The 25,558-nt window shown below is 33.3% G+C and overlaps 1 protein-coding gene across 1 annotated transcript; it reads right to left on the bottom strand.

Moving 5' to 3' along the window:
* Positions 1-4,200: 4,200 nt before the first annotated feature.
* Positions 4,201-6,280, bottom strand: LOC128244571 (putative nuclease HARBI1). The gene is made up of 3 exons (XM_052962563.1): positions 5,931-6,280; positions 5,580-5,671; positions 4,201-4,208 (listed from the first exon to the last, which is right to left on the bottom strand). The coding sequence occupies exons 1-3, from the start codon at positions 6,278-6,280 to the stop codon at positions 4,201-4,203; spliced, it is 450 nt and encodes a 149-aa protein (XP_052818523.1).
* Positions 6,281-25,558: the final 19,278 nt, after the last annotated feature.

The following is a 25,558-nucleotide window of genomic DNA, read 5'->3' as shown; positions in this document are numbered from 1 at the left end:
ATGGATGGAATCGGTGGATCAGAAGAATTTGATTCAACATGTATACAGGAAAGGTAGATGGAATATCTTACAAACGAAATTTGAGATCTTCAGCAATAATGCATAATGCCAATGAACTTCATCTTGCTATATTGTCATTGAAATAAATAACTAAATGGGTAAATAGGTGAACATAAGTGTACTGATTAGATGGTGGAAAATGATACTTTATAAGGCTTAAGTTCCACATCCTACCATATACAGAAATGAGTTGATGTGTGAATTTTCTCAAATAAACAATAATTATTGTAATCTTTATTTTTCAGCCAAAGCGGATCAGATGTTGGTCTCAATTCACAGCCTGTATATCAGTTTGTAAATGATTACACGTAAGTATCTCTCACAGTTACTTGTTGTATAACATTTTCGTCAAGCTGTTGATGTCATCTTTGTTATAAAAAGGATTCTTACATTGCCAACTTTTGAGAAATCCGGTGAATCGAAAGTGCCTATAGAGTTATATAGGGAAAATATGGTTAAACAGTTCTCACGACTTAAGTCTTTCAACAGATCAACTTACTTCCTACATATATGTTAGGATAATTCATGCCCTTGAAGATGATGGTTTTGTATTAAGTGTATGATTTTTACATTTTGGTCCTTTTTAAGGGTTTTGTTGGTCATTAAAAGTTACATCGAAATAAGAAGAAGGTAAAAATTGTTTTGTTTTTTAAAGCTATTATAGTATTTCGATCGCTTAGCTATCAGCGGATTACGATGCAAATTTATTTTCTCTTTCAAATGCACTTTTCGAAATAATGAATTTTTAAATATCTTTTGGTCCTTTTTGAACATTTCTGTAAAAAATGTAGAAAATCGATGCCCAGAAATTGTGTATTCAACTGTACGATAATGGTTTTATGGCCCACCCCGCGGAGTATTCACTGTAGGATAGAAAAATCCATCGGCAATGTTATGACACTGGGTATGACATGTGCAACGAAGTTTGTCATTTATAGCAATACAATTATTACATAACTATTTCGGATTTTTTCCCCTTTTATCATTATTATTTAATTGAAATTATGTATGATACTCGATAATTCCTTTACATTTAGTTAATACGTAACTCTTTTCTTATAAAATATTAATGTTTCAAGTTTCATTGGCAATTTTGGAAATACATATGGGCTATGAAACATAATAAATAAGGGTATTCAAAGATATAAATTTACATATCTACATCGAATCAACATGTTCATTAGTATTGCTTAAGTTCTAATTCTTAATGGTAAACATTTTGGTCTACCATTTTGCACTCAACCAAACATGTTTATAAATTTAGCGTAAATATAATTATTTTGATTAGGCAAGAAATGTCTTACATGAAATTTTGTCAGCATATTTTAGTAACGATTGCACTAGATTTCATAACGTGTCAAAGTGCCATTAAATTAACGTGTTGTTATTGAATAAAAGGGTATATCTGTCTTATTGTCAATACAACAATAATGACATTTTACTTGACTTGTATCGTTAAAGACCGGTACTAAATGATAGCAACTGCAGTTAATATTTCATTTTAGCTGTTTCTATCCGAAATTACACACCCAATTTTGTGTTACACTGCTATTAGAAAAAATACCAAACTGTTAAGATAAAGGTGTGGAAAAGGCCCGAATTAAATGTCTTGATAAATGATCAATTATCGATTTCAATAAAAAACACGGAATGTAATTTGTAAAAGAAGTAAGTTTATCGGATATAATTTGAAATTTCAGTACTTTATCAACTAACATCCCGCTATAGAACAGCTCTACCTAATTATGGCTAAATCTAAAATCGTCCAAAACTGAAAGGATAATAAAAGGACGGGTCAACTTTATGACCCTCATAGATTCTGTATTTCTTATCTGCCTTAATCTTACACTGCGTCCAGTAGATAAATAAGCGTATCTTAACGCTATTATTGCACTGAGAGGAGAAATCGATAGAGACCGTCGTTACCCTGATAAGCTCCAAAGTTGGCAATGGCTATTACTAACATATCCATATCAAAAATTCATAACAATAACCTCTGAATGTAACCAATACAGTTTAAACATTAAAATATTCACACATTGCCATTAACTTACACATTCACATGACTGAGACAATAATATCACTAAGACATTTATATCACTGTCAGATTGACATCACTAACACATCGATATCACTACCACATTCTTATCACTAAGACAATTATATCATATCACTAAGACAATTATTAACTTACATCACTCAGACAATCATATCACTAAGACAAACATATCACAAAGACATTGATATCACTAAGACAGTCATATCACTAAGACATTTATATATAACAGGGTGAGATAACACTACAATGCACATTGATATAAAATAACATGAACACAGAAATGATTTCAGATGTATACCGACATGTACATGTAAATATCTAAGGACTTAAGTAAGACATAGAACACATTCATTGATTTTTTGGTGCAATTTACTGCCTCTTGCCAAAAAAACCCATAAAATTATATTTTCCAAAATAATTAATAAGATTTTCAGTGAATACAGCAATGAATTGCTTAAAAAAGATAACAACATCTTGATAAGACTACCCGGTAGCCATTTTAGATTAAATGCATAAAAAGGTAGAAATAGGTATATTTTATATTATTCTTTTCATTCAAACATAACTTTGTATTTTTCCCAAAGTCTGGAAAGTCCCAATTTGGCACCTGGTTTAATTTCAAAATATATCACAGACATTCTCGGGTATGATCAAGTTGGGTAAAATATTTAAAACTGACTCTCACATTCTAAACAAGTCAGCATAGTGACTTTTTTTGCAAGATTTGCAAAAAATTGATAGCACATTTTAGAATTAGAGTTTGTAATTCCAGAACATATCAGCCAGTGTTGGAGGCAGAGGAGGTTCCTGCCACGTATCATCTTTCAAGACCTGAGGCTAGCACGACTTCCAAAGTGTTCACAACCTCGACATTATTATTATTATTATTATTATTATTATTATTATTATTTACCAAACTTATATAGTGCCCTTTTCATATACACGTTCAAAGGCGCTTTACAACGATATAATCTGATAGTTAACTACAAGCAATATCATTAAAATACTAGACAGCTTTTGAACAATAAATGTACAGCATACTAAAAAATATGAAACACAATAAAATGAAATGTGGTATTTAACTGGTCGTCTGAATTAAAAACAATAAATATCAATATCATACGATAAAAAATACTCTAGCGAAACTTTGAAAAAATTTAAAAATGATGTTAATATAATTTACGCCTGACATCTAAATTGCATTTATATATTGTATCAATAGTCTAAAACAGTTTACATAGGATATGTAACTGTACTAAAAGATCATGGTAGTAATAAAACAGGTTGTAAAATTATGTTTAAATTCACATAATGGTCACACAGTCTTCGTGAATCACTGTCACAGATCATTCCTGGTAAAAATGCTACTCATACGCCTGTTTGAAATAGTGCGTTTTATGTGCACGTTTGAAAGAACACAATGAACTTGAGTCTCTCAAACCGGATGGTAGGTCGTTCCACAGTTTCGGAGCTGCATATTCAAAACGTCGGTCGCCGTAGGTTACAGTTTTACTTTTTGGTATCACTAAAGTAAGTGCTTTGTTTTGAGATCGCAGATTTCTTCGTGGTTTGTAAACACATAGCATTTCTTTCAAATATTCTGGTGATTTGTCGTTTAAAGCTTTGTAGATATGCGTTAAAATTTTAAACTGAATTCTGTATTGCACTGGAAGCCAATGTAGTTCTTTAAGTACAGGTGTGATATGATCGTACCGCAAGGTTCTGGTGATGATACGGGCAGCTGTATTTTGAACGTTCTGCAGTTTGTTGACTAATGTTTGAGAAACTCCATACAGTAGTGCATTGCAGTAATCATTGCGAGATAACCAATGAAGGCACAAATTGCTTAGATGCATCAATTGTCAGATATTTCTGAATTCTGCCTTTTTGTCTAAGATGTAAATAACATAATCTGCATACTGAATTAACGTGATCTTCCATGTTCATGTTTGAATCAAAGATGGCACCTAAATTGTTTACTTTAACAGAATGTTTAACTTTAGAGTCACCGACGGTTACAGATAGATCTTCAATGTGTTTGGAGTCATGCAATCGATGTTGCTGTCAGGAGTGTAAAGCAATCAGGCAGCTGCAAAAAAGAAAATTAGAATAAGAAGTGGCTATTTTAGCAAAGCAATTAAAAAAAGAACAATACAGAATAATATGCACATTGAATGCTGATGCCAAATTTTATTAAAATTACTTACAAATATTGAAGTTAGCATTGACAGGTTAAATTTGGAAAGAGATTACAGTAAAGGACCTCTAACTACATTCTTAATATCCGATATATGTCTGTTGCCAATTATCAGCACATTTTAGTATACTTTTATTATAGAACATAGTTATGTATGTTGGTACTCTTTAAAGACTTTGATTAAAACTACTGTTGACTTGTAGGTACCAAGTATTTGGTAATCCACCTTGTTGTTCATTGATGGCATTTCAGAAATTATGCAACTTGTGTTCTGCACTCAAGGGATATCGAATTTTAACTTATATGGGGGGAAAGCACTTTATACTACATGTAATACCACTCCCCTACAGAATCAAATTTACCCTATTGGGGTCCAAATTAGCAAAAAGACACCCGCGACCATATACTGAAAAAAGTATTTGCCTTTCCCCATGTGGGTTATATATTTAACTGAAAAAGCCATAAGAATAAGTGTTCATGAGCAGAATTTGTATTTTGTTCAATAGTATTTTGCGTTGAAAACAAATGCTTAGATACATTATTGAATGTGCCATTGATACTTTATTTACTATTACTTTTAACAAAATAATACATTTTATAAGCATTGCCATAACATGACAAAAGATGCTAAAGCATACTTGGTAATGTTAATGTTGAAATAAAATTATTTTACCAAGGTATGTTGAAACAAAGTGGTCTCTGTATCTTAGCCCAACAAGGCCATCATCACCATTTCCACCATCATTGTTGTCTGCTATAGCTGCCATGGGAATGACTCGCTGCTTGCAAATGTTGTGCAAAACACAACAAGCAATGACTAGCCTTTTAAATAGAAGTTAGACATGTATTATAAATATATATATTTATGTATTTGATGATTTATAACTAGCATAAGAATTTTAAGAAATTAGCTTCATGATTTTAAGTGCAATTCCTTTCCTCCTTAAATGTGTCTAGTATCACTTGCGTGACCGTTTAAATCTTAATACAAATTTTATTATGAATGTTTACTGAAAATCTACACAACTTAACCAACACTATTGAATTCCGTATTGAATTAACATTAATAAAAAAAATGTTATTGTTATAATTAATTGCTGTTACACACAGTACATGAATAAAGTACTAAGTGTTACAATTAATTATTTAATGTAATTGTATTCTTTATTCTGTAACATATTAATATTGTGATAGTTTTATTTGAAGTTAAATTTCAAATAAATTATGTTACACTTAAATTGTTCATCTTATATTATAATTCACCTGCACACTTTAACTCCCTATGAAGGATGCCAAATCTCCTCTTCAACTGACCTATCCCTCTCTTAACCAAAGCTCGAGTGACTTTGTGGCTCCTGTAATAAATATTATTGATGAAACAGCCTTTGTGTGTATGAAACAAACATTGAGCTGCTAATGTAATGTTTATCTAAAAGTTGCATAAATCTTTGTTTTGATTCCAATTTTCATCCAGCAGATAAGACAACAGAATAAAATATTTTGGGCTCTCAATTTAATATTAGTATAATTTCATCAACCACAATGTTACAAGATCAATACATGTAGGGCTATGCATTTCAGATTATGCAGAGTTAAATTTATTTTGAAACATACCTGTTATAGGCTTGTTCAGCCTGGGTTTGCGGAGTTAGGAAAGAGGTAAGCAGGCACCTTTTGGCTGGATAGCCGCTGTCCCCAAGCAGATGGAAACCATGTGGCATGTGGCCATTCTCAAGGTTGTTTAACGAGCTTTCTCGTAAAACTCTACTGTCATGCACGGATTCGGGCCAGCGTGCAACAACATCAATTATATTGTACCATCCGTCAAAAACAACTTGAACATTTATACTATGTTTTCCTTTTCTGTTTACATACATTTCTTCATGTTGATTGGGTGAGGCAATGTTAATATGGGTTCCGTCTATGGCCCTAATGACTTTTGGAAACCTTGCAATCCCCTGCATTTGCACGGCATTCCGTCTGAATTCTTCAACACTACCTGGAAACTTAATAAATTGCCTTATCAATGCAGGTGATGACAGAGCATTAATAACTTCAGTCAACACACGTGACAATGTTGGCTGACTGACGCCATGTATGTCCGCATCATTTAACTGTATTAAGCCAGTTGCTAAATATCATAATGTAATCAAGATGTTTTGTTCAGCATTTAAGGCGTTATTTCTGGCTGTTTAGGTGAAATGTTAGCCCCGATCAGCTGTGTTAAATAATTGATTCCAGCTCTGTCAAATCTGTATCTATTTATAATATCCATTTCCAGTAGAGTATCAAGATTCGGGGCACGATCCATGATCTGAAATTATAGCCTGACATGTTATTTAATCATAATTTAAATTAAAAGATAACATCATGACAAATACTTTGAAAATTTATGGCCGATAGTTTGCATTAAACTTACATGTAGCTTTTTAATAAAGAAGTACTCATATTACCTGGTTGCAGCTTCACATTTTTACGAGAAGTATATACATTCATGAACTTACCGTAGAAATTATTTTCAATACATTGACTTGTCAAATCTTTTCTTTACACAATTTTAAAGATTTCTTTACAAACTTTCCATGAAATTTGATGGGGCAACATGGATTTATGATTCTATTTTCTTTATAGTAAATATATATGCTATCTCAGTTCACATGAATGGTTTCATTTTAATTTATAAGAGATGTATTCTTATGAAACCAATCATTGATCTTTTCACTATCATTACTTACAGTTGACTTTATTTCAGTAATATTTTCAACATTGTTTTTCCTGTTCTGAGATTAAACTTTAAAGAACCAGAAGATATTGAAGGGGGTAACATATAACAAGAATTGGATTGTGATATAAACAACACAAAACAAGACCCTCTTTTAATCACCCCCTTCAAATTGGAATCCAATCTCAATTACATCCAGATAATGATTTTTTTGGCATGTTATGATTATATTTCGAGATAACATTCTCCTTTAGAATTCTAATCATGTCTGACTGCTTTAACTATTTTATCACTGACAGTTGACAGTTGAACATAACACACAGTCAAACAAATAAATTGGCATAATTGTTTATTAACATGTGTCTAAGGTGGTAAACGAATATCTTTCATGTTATTAATCATCAAATGCCACATAAGAAAATGGTTATCGACATGACATAAAAAATACCCATTGAAGAAATGTGAAACGGTTGAAATGAAAACATTTCCAAAATATCGCGAAATTATATGAGGTAGTTAAGGCGTTCGCTAATGTAATATGCATTATTTTTGCTGTTGGTAGCGAATCAATCAACACCAAAGAATGACAAATCAGACGAATAATACTGTAATAATTCCACGTTCTTACAAGTCTAGCATGTGTTTTTATGTGAGATATTTGTTCGACCTTCACATTTCCATTCCCACTCCCTATTGTACAGTAGGCTACAGAAAACCATTAAAACGAAAAAAGGTACTTAATGCTGAGCGACAGGAGCAGACTTTTTTTTTAAAATTCAGCAAAAATCCTCGTAAAATGCCGTGGTCTTATTATGTTATGAAATATTTAAGGAAGGTAAAACATTCCTTAACTTCTTCAAACGATCAAAGTTGAAATCTCAGATTCTTGAACCTACTTAGTCCAAATCTTAGAATCTGGTAGAATTGAGGACCAATCTAAGAACAAAACGACCAATCTAAGGATGAAACCAATCTAAGATACATATTGAATACGGCCCCAGCACACTTTTGTGACCCTAAATCGAGATCTACCATCAGCTGATCGACATAACAATTCTTAAATTTGACGATTCAATGCGTGCACGGGCGTATCAAGCCCGGCGCGGTTAAAACTAATTTACATTACAAATCTGCTCAAACCTGAGCTGCTTTTTGCATGGGTAGCTTGCTAAATGTAGCTCTGTAAGTATCATTCATTATATGTTGTGCGGTTAATATAGTGTGGAAAAGCTGCGTTTTTGCATAAATACAATTATAGAAGATGAGATTATTTTAATATCGACGAATTAGAGAATGCATTATAAAAACTGGAATACGCAAATATATCAAAGCGAACGCGTACTGCATCAAAATAAATATATGTATATCTACGTGTCTACATTTTTGCCCCGGCCATTGATCTAGATACTTCCGGTTAAAAATAGCATCTGTGTTATCGTATTCGGACAGGTTTATTCCCCGGAATTAACCCCGAAAACTCGGTAAAATCCGAAAGAAAAACATAAATCGTATTGAAGATGCACTTAATTCGCATTTTGCGTAGGATATAAAAACCAAAATATTTGAAATGAAATATTTTTATTTTTATTTTATCGGATAATCAGCATTTTGATTATTGTTATTCATATATATATATATATATATATATATATATATATATATATATATATATATATATATATATATATATATATATATATATAGATTATATGTTTAGAATAACTTAAAAACGGCCCTTATTTTACTCTTTTATTTTTTTAAATCAATATTATTAGTATGGAGTTACATAAAGTTTTTGCTTATTCGACTGAATCGCACCAAACCATTTATTCCTTTAAGTAACTACTTACAACCTTCACCTCTTACTTAAACATATTTTCACTATTACAGCTTTAATAAAAACTGTTTATTTATTGACATTCTTTAGGTTTGGTGCAAATTGTAAGATAATTATGTAATGCCGAATGGTACGGAAAGAGTGTGAAGATTTCCAAGTTTGTCTCAGTCATTCTAGCTAAGAGTCTTGAGCATGTTGCATATTTTTTTAAAACACTAATATAAATCTATTAATTTTGTCATCGAGTGACAAAAGTATAGGGCAATATTAATAAATTATAATACAGGCAAAATAGCATGTTGGTGATTCGACCCAGAGGGATTTTGCGTGAGGATCCTGTCTTTGTAGGAAGAGACCATCAACATAAAGTTTTTTAACATGTCCTTTTCATTTTGCTGGACACATCTGGTTTAGCGGGCATACCCTGGTTGTAAATTAAATACGACATGTTTTAAGTTAAGAGTATATTGTACTTAAACATGCCTAAAAACTGTATTCTTGGCAGTGCGATGTTTGTGGAACCAAGGTTCCATATAAGGTTTTGGTATGGAAATTGCGTATTTCTCCATACTTTGTTTAAATGCGTTGTTCAAGTGATTGATACACACTGTTTGCGTCGGAACTGAACATGCATATAAATCTTCAGATGTTTATGTGAATTTGTTTTACAAATACATAACTTTACTGACAAAAATAGCAGGCCGAAAGCTTTTAAACACTTTAAGCGCTTTGAATCAGAATATGATATAAGATGGGGACTAATTAATGCCGCCATGATGTTCGCTGAAGTATATTAAAATCAGGCCATCACTATAAAGAACTTAAAATAAGTGATAAACAAGGGAAGTACTAATTCTAGTGTGGTGTAAACTAGAGACTGGAATTGTGTTTCCTAGACACTATTTCCATTTCGTATAACTTTTATTTTGCATGTTTTACGTTTTTATTATTTCTTTCCTAACGATATTATATAAATTAGTTATATAAATTTGTTGCTGACATCACTGGAACAAGTGCTGATAACCCAATGTCGAATGGAGAAAACGACAACACCACAGCTGAGAAATTCGCCGATTTTTTCATGGACAAAATAAGCAAAATCCGAGAGTCACTACAAACATTTGATCAGTTTGAACCCCAAGTGAAGGATATACCATCTTTTGACAATTTTGATGGACTGACAGAGAATGTTAAACAAATCATAGGAAACATGCAATCTAAATCATGTGAACTAGATATTCTACCAACTAAGCTTCTGAAACAGTTTTTAGGTGAACTTTTGCCATTCATAACCAAATTGGTCAATGTATCCCTTATGCAAGGTGTCTTCCCTAGTAAATGGAAAAAAGCCATTGTTCGACCTTTGATTAAAAAGATTGGCCTTGAACTTACATTCTCAAATTACCGACCGGTCAGCAATCTTTCATTCCTTTCTAAAGTAATTGAAAAGGCAGTGCTTCTGAAATTAAATAAACATGTAGATGAAAATAATCTACTCCCCAAAAACCAAAGTGCCTATAGACGTTATCACTCATGTGAGTCTGCTCTCTCTGCGTCTAGTTGATGACATTCTGGGTGGGTTGGAGCTACAAGAGGTAACAGCATTAATAGCCATAGATCTAAGCGCAGCTTTCGACACAGTCGACCATAGTATTCTTGTAGATGTGTTGAACAAGCAATATGGCCTCTCCTCTACGGCTATTGCATGGGTTGACTCGTACTTACACCCTCGTAATTGTAGTGTTAATGTCAATTCGACGTATTCAACACCTCGAGAACTAAAATGTAGTGTGCCCCAAGGAAGCTGTCTAGGCCCATGGTTGTATCTCACTATGCAGGTACCCTGTTTGATGTGATATCCCCGACCATCACAGTGTACGGTTTCGCCGACGACCATACTGCCAATAAACGTTTTCGGCCAAACATACCTTCTGTAGAACAAAGTGCTATTCAAGACATTGAACAGTGTGCTGTAATAATCAATGATTGGATGAATAAAAATAAACTAAAAATGAATACAGCAAAAACTGAGTTCATCATGTTCGGGAGTAGGCAGCAACTTGCAAAATGTCAAACAAAAAACATCAATATTGTTGGTGACAGTATCGAAGCTGTACACTGTATACGTTACTTAGGTGCCTTTCTCGATGAAACTTTAAACTTTAAGGAGCATGTAAAACGAAAATGCCGAACAGCCATGCTAAACTACATGAGAATTAAAAACATTCGAAAATATTTGACCAAAGAGGCAACGGAGATTCTTGTTCTTTCACTGGTAATGTCACACATTGACTACTGTAATTCCATCTTGTATGGCATTGCTGCCTGTGATATTCAAAAAATGCAAAGAATTCAAAACATGTGTGCAAAACTTGTGCTTTCTCGAGGCAAATATGAAAGCTCCAAACAATCTTTGTTTGAATTACACTGGTAACCAGTGAAAGCTAGGATAAACTTTAAAATTTTAACCATCATGTACAATTGCTCGGTCGGAAAGGCACCGGCATACCTAGTAGATCTGTTGACAGTAAAGCAACCACCACGCAATCTTCGTTCTTTGCTATCCAGTGGGGGGTGTTACGTCGTACCAACAAACAAACATAAAACATTCTCTGATCGCAGTTTTAGTACCATTGGCCCAGCCCTGTGGAACGATTTGCCATCTGATATACGAACATCGAAATCGTTAGAAGTGTTTAAGAAGAACTTGAAGACACATTACTTTCGAAAATTTGACATGTTGTTTTAAAAACAGTGACTGAACAATGAACAGTGGAAAACTAACTGTGATATATTAGCATGCGATGATTGTTTATTTTATGTTTTATATTCATTTTATTTTTAGATATTTTAATTTATCTTACTTCATGTCATGTGTTTTATTTGCTTTAACGATGTATTTAGCTTAATTATTTATTTTTTTTGTTTATTTCAAATTAAGTATGTTTGATGTCTAGATAGTATTATATCTTTAAATTATTTAAAATATTTTATCATTGTATTGTACAACGCCATTGAGTATTTTATGTAAAAATAGGCGTTTAATCAAATAAACAAGTTTCAAGTTTCAAGTTTCAAGATATCGAGCTTGTTTCTTTTTTTACAGTTATTTCATATCTAAATTTACGATTGAATTATGTTTGAAATACAGATAAATTGAGTAAGCTGAAGCATGGCTACTTCAATTGTCTTTTCAAGTCCATTTAATGTGCTTTGCCCGTATATATTGCACCCGTACTCTGAAATACTGCTCGGAACTGAAATTGCGTCCGAATCTGAAATTCTGCCCGTAATGAATTTCCCTCCGTAAGCGAAATTCTGTGTTAACCTGAAACTCCACCCGTAACCTTAAATACCGTTCGTATTTTGAATTCCGTCCTACTTAGTTAACATACTTCGTCGATAGGTTCCTGTCTAACCTGGCGAGGTTAATCTTCCAACAATCATTTTTATATTTTTTTAAAATACGCTTAAAACATTTCCGCCCGTAACTTGCATTTAAATTACGTGTCAATTCCAGCCGAAAAATTCGAACAAAAGTTTGTTTATTTTGGTAAAACCAATTAAAACTGTTGGTAATAATTCGTTAATTACGTCAACCATTAATAAAACGATGTATTTAGGGCTGAATAATATTTTCTATGCGTATAAGCGGTAAACAAATTTCCAGGTATATAACATCAACACAGAAACCGGATATCTACCCAGTTTTCATACGACTGGACTGGAGCCTTCCCCTTGTCCTACGTGAAATGCGTACCGGTGAAATTTAAGGAGTCCTTCATCAATATCCAACTTACCAGTTACAGCTACGGTAAAAGTGTACGCATCGACTGTTCTCATTTCAAGGTAGCGGTGTACAGAAACTATTCAAAACTACAATTTAATATGGCAAACTTGGTAATCGGCAGGAGTTTCCTACAAACTCACAAAGATATGTACGTATCTCAAGTGTATCGTTCGATGACGCTTTACGCCCTTCATAAGGTTCATTTGGCAAAGTCATATTCGAATGTTTCCCGCTCATTCTTACCTCATCGTTAAAAATAGTATGCATACTGTTTGTCACAGCGCAGTCTGCAAATTTTAACCTTATTAGAATTGAGCGTTGCGAGATAGTAGATACATTTACAAAACATTGACAAATGTATTTTTTGGGGTACTTAACCATGTAATGCTTTGTGATCTACTATTTCGTAAACACTCAACACAAGTAAACTCCAAATAAGCCAACTCCCAACGACAAACAGTATGCATACTACTATGGTAAATTTACTGTACCAACTCCTTTACGGGGCTAACCTTTCAACATTTGCCTATTTGGGACACACTTTTCAGGTCCTGAGTACATACTACTTTTAAAATATTGATAATAAAATAATGACAGATTTTAAAATAGAAAATGTAGAACAGCTTTTTACTCATTTAACGAAATTAGTTGCAGCATATAGTGTAGCGTAACCGCATATTTGCACGATTACCGCCCTTTGTTATAAATTGGCCATTTGCATTAACAAAGTTAAATGTCTCGCTGTGTTTTTCAAAGATTAGTTTTATATTTTAGACTTATTTATTCCATACAAATATTTTATTAGCGACAGTTATGATTAAAGGAATTATGTTAAACGTTATTTATTAATCGGTAGTTGTTTTAATAAAGAGTATTAGTAAAAATAAAGCTGTCTCCTTTCAAGTTTTCGCAAAGTGGAATATACCCGTTTTACCCATCTTAATAATGAACTCGTCCGCCGGGTTAGTATATAAGCGCGTCGCTCAGCTGAAAGATTCATTATTTGTTTGACCGCCGTCGAGGTAGTATCTAACAGTTAACCGGAAATAGTCCTATGCAGGCATATAATTAGAGTCTTGACCTTCTGGCTGTTTAATATTGAACACAGAGCATTGCGATCTGTGAGATAGAAAGGCACCAGGAACTTGACATATATAGGGTTGTCTAGCGTTCCAGTTCAAGTAGCCGGATACATAGAGCATTGCGATCTAGTCTGGTGAACGGAGCTGGTGGCTAGAAACTCTAGTAAGCCTTATACCTGACATCTGCGTTGGCCACAGAGCATTGCGATCTGCGTGCTGACAAAGATTGAGGTATTTTGCATCGCCAGTAAACAAGCTCCCGTAAGAGAAAAACATTCATCATTAAAGTGATTGAACTTCATGTAAACCAATGCATAATCTTAGAACCCTGATTATTTGGTCGATTATATTTTATCTCACCAATCATTTTCGAATCTTTTGTTTTAATCATAAGGTAAAGCAGCCTGAGGAAAATTTATATAAGAGCGATCCATATAAGCTCTACGACAACGATTTAACATACAGCCGGCACGTTACAATAGAAAGAGTTATAAACTATGTGGAACTATAAGTGCATCTTTAAAAGTAGTAAGCGGCCTAATTGGATGCACTGCAGTTTAAGCTTTAGTACCAACCATACCAGTAGTTGTAGCAGTTGCGGGCGCCATTCCCGCCAGAACTACCGTTTTGTTAGATAAAACTCATATTGAAGAAAAATAATCATTACTTAAAGCCCAACAAAGAAATTTTAAAACACTCAATTCATACACACAAAATATGTCAATGCAACAGGATGTTGATGAAAAGTAAATAATTAAATCAGTTTTTAGTTCAATATTAGAACTTGAAAAGCAAGCTAATAACGTTGAGCTACTTGAAAGATATATAAAACGATATAAATTAAATGGGTATGGAGAACATGGATAATATACTAAAAATAAATATAGGCATTGATATAGATGGGGTAATAGTAAAACACATTACTTTGATACTAAAGAAAATATTAAAAGTAACAATACTTTGAGCGATAATGAGAAAAATGAAGAAATTAAAAAAGATAAGAGAAAATGCAGAATATATTAAAAGGAACATAAAGGAAATCAAAAGTATTGCACCAGCGGATAGTGATGTTTTTAAATCCATATATTTTATAAATGCATTTCTTAGGAAAAGGAGGTGTAGTCCGATACCAGTTGTTTCAATTGAAAGAAATAATGAAGCCAACAGGAAAGAGTATAAAAGTATGTATGCTGCTGGCAAAGATTTGAAAATTGAGCCAGCATTAATTAAAATGTGCTGCGATGGTACAAACAGAGTAAAAAGTGCCTTTTGATGGACATGATAAAACGAGATGGAGATTTGATCACCTAAAAGCGTAAATATTTTCTTTTTAAAGTATATAAGGATGGCTTTATCAGAACCAATTTTCAGGGTAGACAATATGGTATTAAAACCGATACAAATATCTAAGGATAATAAAATTGCTGAATATGAAGCTAATATATTGAGTAAACACTATCCTAAAGTACAGCCGGAGAAAACTGCAAAGCCACTATCTATTATTTTAAATATTAGAATAAAACACCATGCTATAAAAATAAATATAGCACTAAACATTACATTTATTAAAGCAAATGAAGACAAAGAACAAGTTGGTTACTTTCAATCTAAGGCTAAACTGTTTAATTATGGAAACAAAACAGTTGAAACATTAAATGATATAAACAATGAACTTTTAAATAGAATGATAGATTGGATTTTAGAAGGATCTGGTTGGACAATTAATAGTGTTGATAAACATATCATTACCGTTGTTAAGTATAAGCCTTTAAGAGGTTCCTCATATCTACCGCTACCAACAGTCATTAAAAAAGAAAAGGATTAATTAATATTTAGAATGAAAAGGACAATGAATGTTTTCGTTGGTGCCATTTAGCGTACATCTTTCCTACACAAAATATCACAAAGAATAACTAAATATAAAAGTTATATAGAACAACTTAATTATGAAGGTATTCAGTTTCCAGTAAAGATAAAAGATATTCCCAAAATAGAAAAAAAATGAATGATATTAGATTTAATGTCTTTGGAATTAATTGTAACAATAAATCTAGTCCAATTTATCCATTATACATTTCAAATACTATAAATGCCAAGAATGGTACTTGTGATCTTTTATTAATAGAACAATACACAGTATCTTATTATGTATGGATAAAAGATATTAATACTCTAATGAATACACAGTCAAAAATATTTAACAGAAAGTTCTTTTGTAAATACTGTATTCAACACTTTACCGAAAAAGGAATATTTAAAGCTCATACAGATGTTTGTTTATCTATAAATGGTGCACAAAAAATAAACTTGACAAGTCCCGGAATAACAAAATTAGAATATAAAAACTATCATAAGCAACTAATGGCTCCGTTTGTCATCTATGCAGATTTTGAGGCAATAGTTGAACCATCTAATAAACCATTTGGAAACTCAACCACATCCTATCAAAATCATATCGCTTGTGGTTATAAATTAGTTTGTAATTATGATGATAAATATTTTAAACATGTAAAAGTGTATAGTGGTATAAACTCAATATATCGTCTCATGCAAGACATGTTAAAAGAAGAAAAGTATTGTGCTAAAATAATGAATGATCATTTTAATAAAGAAATGGTAATAAGCCCTTAACAAGATTTTTTTTTAAGAAATCTGAAGTATGTCATATTTGTGAAAAGAAATACAAAGACTCAGACTATATATTTAACAAAGCACTTAGAGATCACTGTCATGCTTCGCTTTTATACAGAAGGTCTGCGCATAATACTTGTTCTAGACTGTACAGATTAACTAAAAAGATTCCAGTAGTGTTTCACAATTTACGTGGATATGATAGTCATTGTATTATGCAGGAGATTGGTAAGATAATATAAGAAGAATGAAACAAATTATAGAGAAATTAATAAAGAAATAAAAGAAATAAATAAGAATAAAGATGATCTAGTAACATTAAAGAAAATAAAACAATTGGAGGATAAAAAGAAGAAGACAAGAATTAATGTAATACCAATCAACATGGAAAAATATATGGCATTCATGGTGAGTAATTTAGTGTTTATTGATAGTCTACAATTTCTTAATCAATCTCTCGCGAATCTAGTAAATAATTTACCTTCAGAGGCATTTACTTTTACTAGACAATGCTTTCAAGATGACTTTGAATTAATGAAAAGAAAAAGGAGTTTACCGATACGAGTATATGAATGATTTTAAAAAGTTAAATAATACCTACTTACCACCAAAAAATCTTTTTATTCCCAACTAACAGTCAGGCGTATCGGGACGTGTTATTTCGAGTGTAAGTGAATATCTTCAATTATGATGTTTTAAAGTAAATTTGTGTCATGGAAATAAAGGATAGTCCAGTGTTTGTGATGTACAGTTCTTAAATATTGTGGTAGGAAATTAACGCATATGGATGACTTAGATGAATATTTCTAGCGAGATTTTGAAATTTCGCCTCTACGCTGCTGAACATTAAAAGTCAATCTCGGTATTTTTGTGAAATTTTGTGAAATTTTGTGAAAATGGATAAATCATCTCCAACAACTTCAACGCCTATAGCCCCAGTGGGCAATAAGCGCGATCTTTCTCCCATCCCATCTGATGAGTACTTGGCTGCTGAAAGCAAAAAAGCTAGACCTGATGACCCGATTGAATTGTCTTCAATTACCGAAAAGCATCCTGATACTGCATGTGTAACAAACTGCTGTCGATACACTAATACCTAAAGTTATCGAGGAAATAAATTTGAGATTATCAGACGAGATTGACTCGCTGAAGACTGAAAATGCTCATCTTAAAGCTCGCATCAGTGTTCTTGAAAAATCTGAAGATCGCCTAAAACACCTCGAACAATACAGTAGACGTAATAGCCTACGAATATCTGGTGTTTGTGAGCGGGAAGGCGAAAGTACAAACGATATCGTTACTAAACTTGTGTCTGACTTGGGAAGTATAGTATCGCTAGATGAAATCGACCGTTCCCATCGTGTTGGTCGTCCACGGCGCAATGATCCGGCCAAGCCACGTGATATCATTGTAAAATTTACGTCGTTCCGTGCGAGACAGAAATTGTACTCAGTACGTTCACAGGCCAAGCATTGCCAAAATCTTAAGAAGGTGTTTGTAAATGAAGACCTTTGCAAGGCGAGGAGTGACGTGTTCTACCTTGCCCAATCATTAGTGCGAAATGGCAATATAAACAGTGCCTGGACCTCTGATGGAGTCATCTTGATCAGAGATAATGACATGCACCTGCACAGGGTTACAAAGGCACGCGAACTTGACAACTTCCAGTCGGTAACAGTACCACGGACATCGCCGACTTCTCAGAGGTCATACGCATATGTGCTTAATAGCAATGTCCAGTAAACTTTCGTTGTACGCAATCTTTGTTGATCAGTGTAGATAACTCTCATCTTAAACTATGTTGATATTTTACACTTGTCAATCTATCACCTAGGAATTAAAGCTATTTATCCTTGTCCTTTATTAATACCACATCTGTGTTTATTCACCATTTACTGTATTTAATACCACACTTAATCCCCCCATTGACTGTACTATATAAAACTGATAATCACAGGTTATTACATTTTTTGATTGTTTGACTACCGCAATCTAGATCATAATGTTTCTTAAAACGATTTTTCTTCTTTTAATTTGAATTAAGAAATAGTTCTTGTGTTACCTATAGCTAAAAGATAACTTATTGTTCACTAATTATACTGATATTCAACTGGCTAATTGTTTGGCTTTTGCAGGTTTTTCCTTTCTTGTACCTCTATTTTTGGTCCGAAACATAATTGTTCTCATAATAGAAAAGTCGGTGTGCATATGATCAATTTAGTTGAAGTTAAGCCTACTTAATGATAATAATGTTCATTTACTGCTTGTGTAAAAGTTATTTCTTTTTGAAGTTTAAAGTTTACACCAGCAGTACTTACTATTTAATATAACGATAGCTGACTGCATTATTATTTATCTAAAATTGTTTTGTCATCACTGCATACATTTGATAACATTGATGCGTTAATACCTGTATCATTGTTAATTTATTATTTTCATTGCTTCTATAATTATTACCAGTCTTAGAAGTTACCAAAAATATATTAGTGCTGTTTAATATTTACTAAGATTATTACATTACTTATTTGCTTAATCGAGTTGTGTATTCAACTGTATAGTTCAACGGACAATTAATTTTATGGATAGTTGCATAGTTCTACCGAAATTATTATTTAATAATAATGTTCGAATATTTTGAAAAGGCAATATAATACCTTATTGTTATACTACATCACATATTGAAATTTATTTTATTGTAACCCTCCATCTCCATTTCCTACACATTCTCTCTAGACATTGTTTTGAAAACAATATCATGTTTCATATTCTAATCAAGATTTCTTCTTTCTTCTTTCTATTCTTATTGTTCTCAAATTTACATGTTTTTCGTTTCATGAAAGTTTGTGGGTAAATACCAGTGACATTTATTGTCGTCAATCGCAAGTTACCGGCGGTCATTTTGTTCTTGTTTCTTATACACTCTATTTCATGAAAACATCTTGTAATATGACCCCGGCCACTGGTTTGACACAATTAAAAGTCAGGGGAAGTTGAAAAAAAAACAGTATTATTTTTATGTTTTCAAGTCCAATCATATGCAGTGTGTTAGCTGTGATTTCTCTTAAATCATACCATGCTCCTCACCCAATACCAATCATTGGAAAAAAAATGTTCCAACGAAATTAAACGCCGCTGTAATGGGTTATGGTTTGTGCTCGTCTTTTCACTATTTGCTTCAATTGGAGTTGAATGTTGGATTGTTGAGCTTATCTTATTATCTGGTGATATTCACCCCAATCCTGGCCCTGATTCAGTTTCACTAACATCAGAGCCAAGCTCAGAGTTATCCAAACTTCTCTTGTCACAACATCATCTTTCATTCATCCATTACAATGTACAAAGCCTACAAAGCAAATTAGATATACTTTTCTCGGAACTGAGTGGGTTTGATATAATAGCTTTTAATGAAACATGGCTTAATGATTCAATTTCCTGCGAAGATATATCCTTTAATGGTTATCACACGGTTAAGAGACGCGATAGACAAGGAGAAAGTCATGGTGGTGTGTGTGTATGTGTGTTCGTCAAAGATTCTATTCATTTCTCGCGTCGTCCTGATTTAGAGCTCCAATGTATCGAATGCGTATGGGTCGAGATTTCACTAAAGAACCGTAAAAGGTTATTATTTTGTACATTTTACATACCCCCTAACTCCTCTGCCGCATTTTGCGATTCTATAGAGGACTCTGTGGGACTTGCCTTTGATACAGGAATAAGTGATATAATCATCACTGGTGACTTTAGCTACAACACCAGCAATATAAGTTACTCTAGACGTGTTCAAATTTTATGTTCACTATATGGTCTATCGCAGGTGGCATTCTTAAGTTTGCAAAATGTAAGTCTACCTCTTTCTCGAGAGAAGTATGGTATTACGATAGGGGTAATTACGATGAGTTGCGTGATCATCTCGAGGGAACTAATTGGGACTCTCTTTCTAATTTGAATATCAATATATACACTGACAATATTACCAATGCCATTTTGATTAACGCAAAAAGATGTATCCCGACTAAAACAGTCGTTATTCGACCAGATGACGTACCCTGGATGACTTTACATGTAAAAAATCTTTTTCACAAACGTAAACGTTACTATAGTAAGGCTAAAAATACAAACTCAACCCAACAGTGGGGTAAATTTCGTAAACTTCGGAACGAAACAACTTTGGCTATTCTTGACGCAAAAGAAACATATTATTCTAATCTCTCAGAAAAAATTTGCTCAGGTTCTTCTCAGTCTAAAGGGTGGTGGACAGATCTGAAGTCGTTTGTTAATTCTCAACCAAGGCCAAACATTATTGCAATCCAGGATCCCTCTGATGGCGAACTCTGCCTAGATGACGCTAGTAAAGCTGAAATCTGAATACCCACTTTAAAAACCAATCTTTATTAGATGATACCGGCCACATTGTTCCGCCAGCTAGTAATCATAACAGTAACCGCAAAATTGACAATATCACAGTGCTACCAAATGAGATAACAGACATTATATCATCATTGCCTGTTAATAAAGCTTTAGGACCAGATGGCATAAGCAATCGAATCCTAAAAGAATGTTATCTCCCGTTAGCTCGCCCGTTGTGCTCCCATTGAATATGTCTCTCTCAATCGGTAGATTTCCAAAACCGTGGAAAGATGTTGATGTGTGTGCAGTTTTCAAAAAGGGTGATTCCATACTTCCTGTTAACTATCGTCCTATCTCCCTACTTAATACAATGGAAAAGGTGTTTGAAAGGGCAATATATAAACACTTCTTAAACCACCTTTGTGACATAAACTGTTTATACCCCATTCCAGTCAGGCTTTCGACCAGGCGATTCTACTGTTAATCAGCTTTCATACCTTTACAACACATTTTGTAAGGCATTAGATGATGGCCTTGAGGTAAGAGCAATATTCTTTGATATCAGTAAGTCATTTGATAAAGTTTGGCACAAGAGCTTGATTGTGAAGCTACAAGAAACTGGTGTCGATGGCAACTTACTTTCGTGGTTAAGTCACTATCTTAGCAAACGTAAGCAACGTGTAGTTCTCCCTGGCTCCATATCTAGTTGGGTCTTTCTTAAGGCTGGTGTACCCCAAGGTTCTATTCTAGGTCCCCTCTTATTTTTGATATTTATAGATGACATTGTTGTCAACATTGGACGTAATGTTAGGCTGTTTGCAGACGATACTAGTCTTTATATTCTCGTTGACTAGCCCTTAAGGGCCACTGAAATAATCCAGAGAGATAGCATCAGTACATGGGCTGATAAATGGCTAGTCACCTTTAATCCTGCAAAAACTAAGTCAATCCTGTTCTCCAGAAAACGCCTACCGCGTATTTATCCATTTGTCTATGTATGGTCAACAAATCTCAGAAATTTAATTCGCATAAACATCTTGGTTTGGTGCTTTCCAGTGACTGTACATGGCATGAACACTTTGAGTACATCAGAAGTAAAGCCCTTAAAAGAATATGCATCATGCGAATGCTTAAGTTCCGTCTGGACAGAAAATGTCTAGAAACTATTTATTTTTCGTACATTCGTCCGATTCTTGAATATGCGGATATTGTCTGGGATAATAGTACGGACTACGAAAAAAACGAATTGCAAAAGGTACAAAATGAAGCCGGTAGAATAGTTGTGGGTCTACTAAGTTAATTTCGATTGATGTTCTCCATACGGAGCTACGTTGGCCTACTCTATCAGAAAGACGCATTAATCACAAACTATGTCTCTTCTATAAAATGAAAAACGGCATTGCGCCAGAATATCTATCATCCCTTGCACCTTTAAATGTCAGTACACAGAATTATCCACTACGGAATGCATCTAACACAAGAACGGTTATGTCACGCACAGATTCTTACTTTTCCTCATTCTTACCTTCAACTATACGTGCATGGAATGAACTTCCACAGAATATGCGGGATTGTCGTTCAATTGCATCCTTTAAATATGCACTTCGTAGTCGATTGCCAGTCTGCCCGCCTTACTATTATTACGGTAACCGCCGATTACAAGCACTTCACACTCGACTGCGTACTAGTTGCAGTGGTCTTAACTATCATCTTTATTGGAAAATATTTATCAGCTCTCCTCTTTGCGAGTGTGGTGAAGTTGAAAGTAGTACTCACTATTTTATGCATTGTCCTTTATATACCGACTCTCGACAAACTTTCTTTCGTGATATGTCAATTATCACAGAAATTTACATTGTCTTCATTCTCTATGGCAATCCAATCCTAAACAACAAGAACAACTCCATAATATATTTGATACTGTTCATAAATTCATACAAGACTCGATTGTACCTAACAATTCTTGATAAACATACCAATTATTTATATATATATAGTATTTATGCACTGTGCTGTTTGTAGAGTTATGTGCTGTTCTATGTTTCTTGTTTGTGAATTTGTGTTCTATGTCTTTGGCGTGGCCCATTGCCACTTAACCGGGTTTATGTTTACTGAGCATGTTTCTGTAAGTTTGTGCATATATATCGAAACGTTTCTGATCATTACCTGACTTACAGGGTTTCCTAAATATGGTATGTACCCAACTTCTTTTCTTCCTTCATATCTGTCCACACCCTACTTATATATCCTTAATACTGTCACTTGTGCTTATTGTGTATCTATTATGTATCGTGTTTGAACTATTGAACACATATCATAACAAACAAAAACCGTATTCCTATTTTTTAGCATTAGCAACAACCTTTCTCGCATAAAAGATATGTATCGTCTAATCGTCAATCATACGCATTTTTCTGGTAAATGAGTAATCCAATTCCCATGGAAAAGAACTCTTTAAGCTATGCTTTCGTTCCAATCCATTTCAATATTATAGACAACTTGTATTTGTGTATATTCTGTGTAGTTTGTTTGTATATGTTGAATAAAATATGTTTAAATCAACTAACAGATGAAGATATATCCGATGAAGACTACCAACATGCAAAGAATGTGTGGAGATTATTTAGTTGTAAGACAATGGGAGATAATCATGATCGTTACCTACAGACAGATGTTCTTTTATTAGCAGATGTATTTCAAAACTTCAGGAAGACTTGTATTGAGTACTACAAATTAGATCCATGTCATTACCATATCCTGGTCTTGCTTGGGATGTCTAAAAATGACAAATGAGCAACTAGATTTAATTACTAATATAGATATGCATTTAATGATTGAAAAAGGACTACGCGGTGGTATTAGCTATAATTCTAACATATATTTAAAAGAAGAATGAAGATGATAAGGACATAATGTACCTTGATGCAAATAATTTATATGGACGGGCTATGAGTCAACCACTTCCTACAGGTAACTTTAGATGGGTTGACCAAAAAGACGTAAAGGATCTAAAAGCTAATTGTATTATTGAATGTGATCTTGAATACCCAAAGGAAATACATAACCTGCATTCTGATTATCCATTAGCACCTGAAAAAATGGTGGTAAAAGATGAATGGTTATCTCACTACTGTCAAAACCTTTTTTTAACTTAACGAGTGATAAAACAACAAAACTTATCCCAACACTGTTCAACAAAGAAAATTATGTACTTCACAAAAGGAATCTTAATTTGTATCTTAGCCTTGGAATGAAAATAACTAAAGTGCACAGGGTATTACAATTTGATGAAATAGCCTGGTTAAAAGAATAAATTGAAATTAATACACCAAAAAAGAAGTAACGCAAAAAATGCATTTGAAAAAGACTTCTTTAAATAGATAAATAACTCAGTATTTGGAAAAAACAATGGGAAATCTTCGTAAAAGGGTATGTTTTACTCTTTCGCACGATGAAAAGGTACGTGAAAAGCATTCGGCGAGGGAAACATTTGTTTCTGCTAAGATGTTTAATGACGATCTATTTGCTATAAATAAAATTAAACAACAATTAGTTGCAAATCGACCATGCTATGTTGGAATGTCAATTCTCGAACTTAGTAAGTACCTTATGTATGACTTTCACTACAATTACATTTTAAAGAAATATGGTAAAGAGAATGTAATTTTACTTTTAACAGACACTGACTCTCTTTGTTATGAAATATAAACAAAAGATGCATATGAGGATTTACATGCTGATAAACACCTTTTTGATAACAGTGATTACCCAAGTGGTAGTAAATACCAATTTAATTACAAAAAAGTTATTGTTAAAATGAAGGAGGAGGCAGCGGGCACTCCTATCACAGAATTTGTAAGGCTCCGATCAAAGATGTATTCATTTACATTAAATGACAAATGCGTGGGCCACGCTTTTAAAAAATGTAAAGGAATAACCAAAGAAGTTGTAAAAAGAAATTGGTATTTGAAGACTGCAAAGAAACACTCTTCAAAACATTATCAATGAAACATAGTATGAACACCATCAGATTAATCAAACACAATTTAAAAAGCTACATCATCACAAAGACTAGTTTATCTTGTTTTGATAATAAGAGATTTATTTGAGGTGATGGGATAAACACAGTATCATATGGGCACTAATCGCTCAAATGTTTAAAGGCTGTTCAATTCATGGGTGACCGCAGTTTTACTGAAGATAGATTCCTCCATGAACTGTATACAAATAATGGATGATGTGTAAGTGATGCAGGGCGATTAAGTGATTGATTATTATTTTTTTTACAAAACCTTGATATATAATAAAGCGAAATTAATAATTAATAATAAATGAAAGGTAAACAATTGATGACTGCACAACACAATTGATTTCGACAGAATTGATAAGAAAGCTTGATACCTTATACTTTGCCTCGCTTCTGTCACTCTTTTAAGCTGCTTGTAATGGTGTAAATATTGCAATTATTCATAATTATGTCATTGTTATAATTAAGTGGATAAGGTGAAAGTCAATGACAAAAACATGAACTGGTAGAAAAATGCGGTTGAAGTATAAAAATAGCCAAAGAAAGTAGCTTGATGAGCAGGATGAAGGGGGTGGGGGCATGGATAGGTCAGGTCTGTTTAAGAGTCGTTCTCATTTATCTGAAGGAGATCAAAAACGTTTCGCTTGGCAAATGAAGTGCTGGACGTCTTTGAATATCGTTGGGTTTGTCAGGTCCGTGGCGTGTTGTGATCCAAACAATATAAATTGGAGTGACATAATCCTTATAGTAGATAATTGGTTGAAAAGGTGATGCCTTTGTGCATGATAAAGGGGACAGTTAAAGAA

This window comes from Mya arenaria, chromosome 8, assembly GCF_026914265.1.
Source record: "Mya arenaria isolate MELC-2E11 chromosome 8, ASM2691426v1".
Classification (NCBI taxonomy): domain Eukaryota; kingdom Metazoa; phylum Mollusca; class Bivalvia; order Myida; family Myidae; genus Mya; species Mya arenaria.
Note: the sequence above shows the minus strand (reverse complement) of the source record. Positions and strands in the feature narration are given on the sequence as shown.

Excerpts from the sequence above, each read along its gene's own strand:
- LOC128244571 (XM_052962563.1), bottom strand. The coding sequence starts at position 6,280 with ATGCAGGGGATTGCAAGGTTTCCAAAAGTCATTAGGGCCATAGACGGA. Across the intron at positions 5,672-5,930 it reads GCTGAACAAGCCTATAACAG|GAGCCACAAAGTCACTCGAG; the intron begins GTATGTTTCAAA and ends TATTTATTACAG.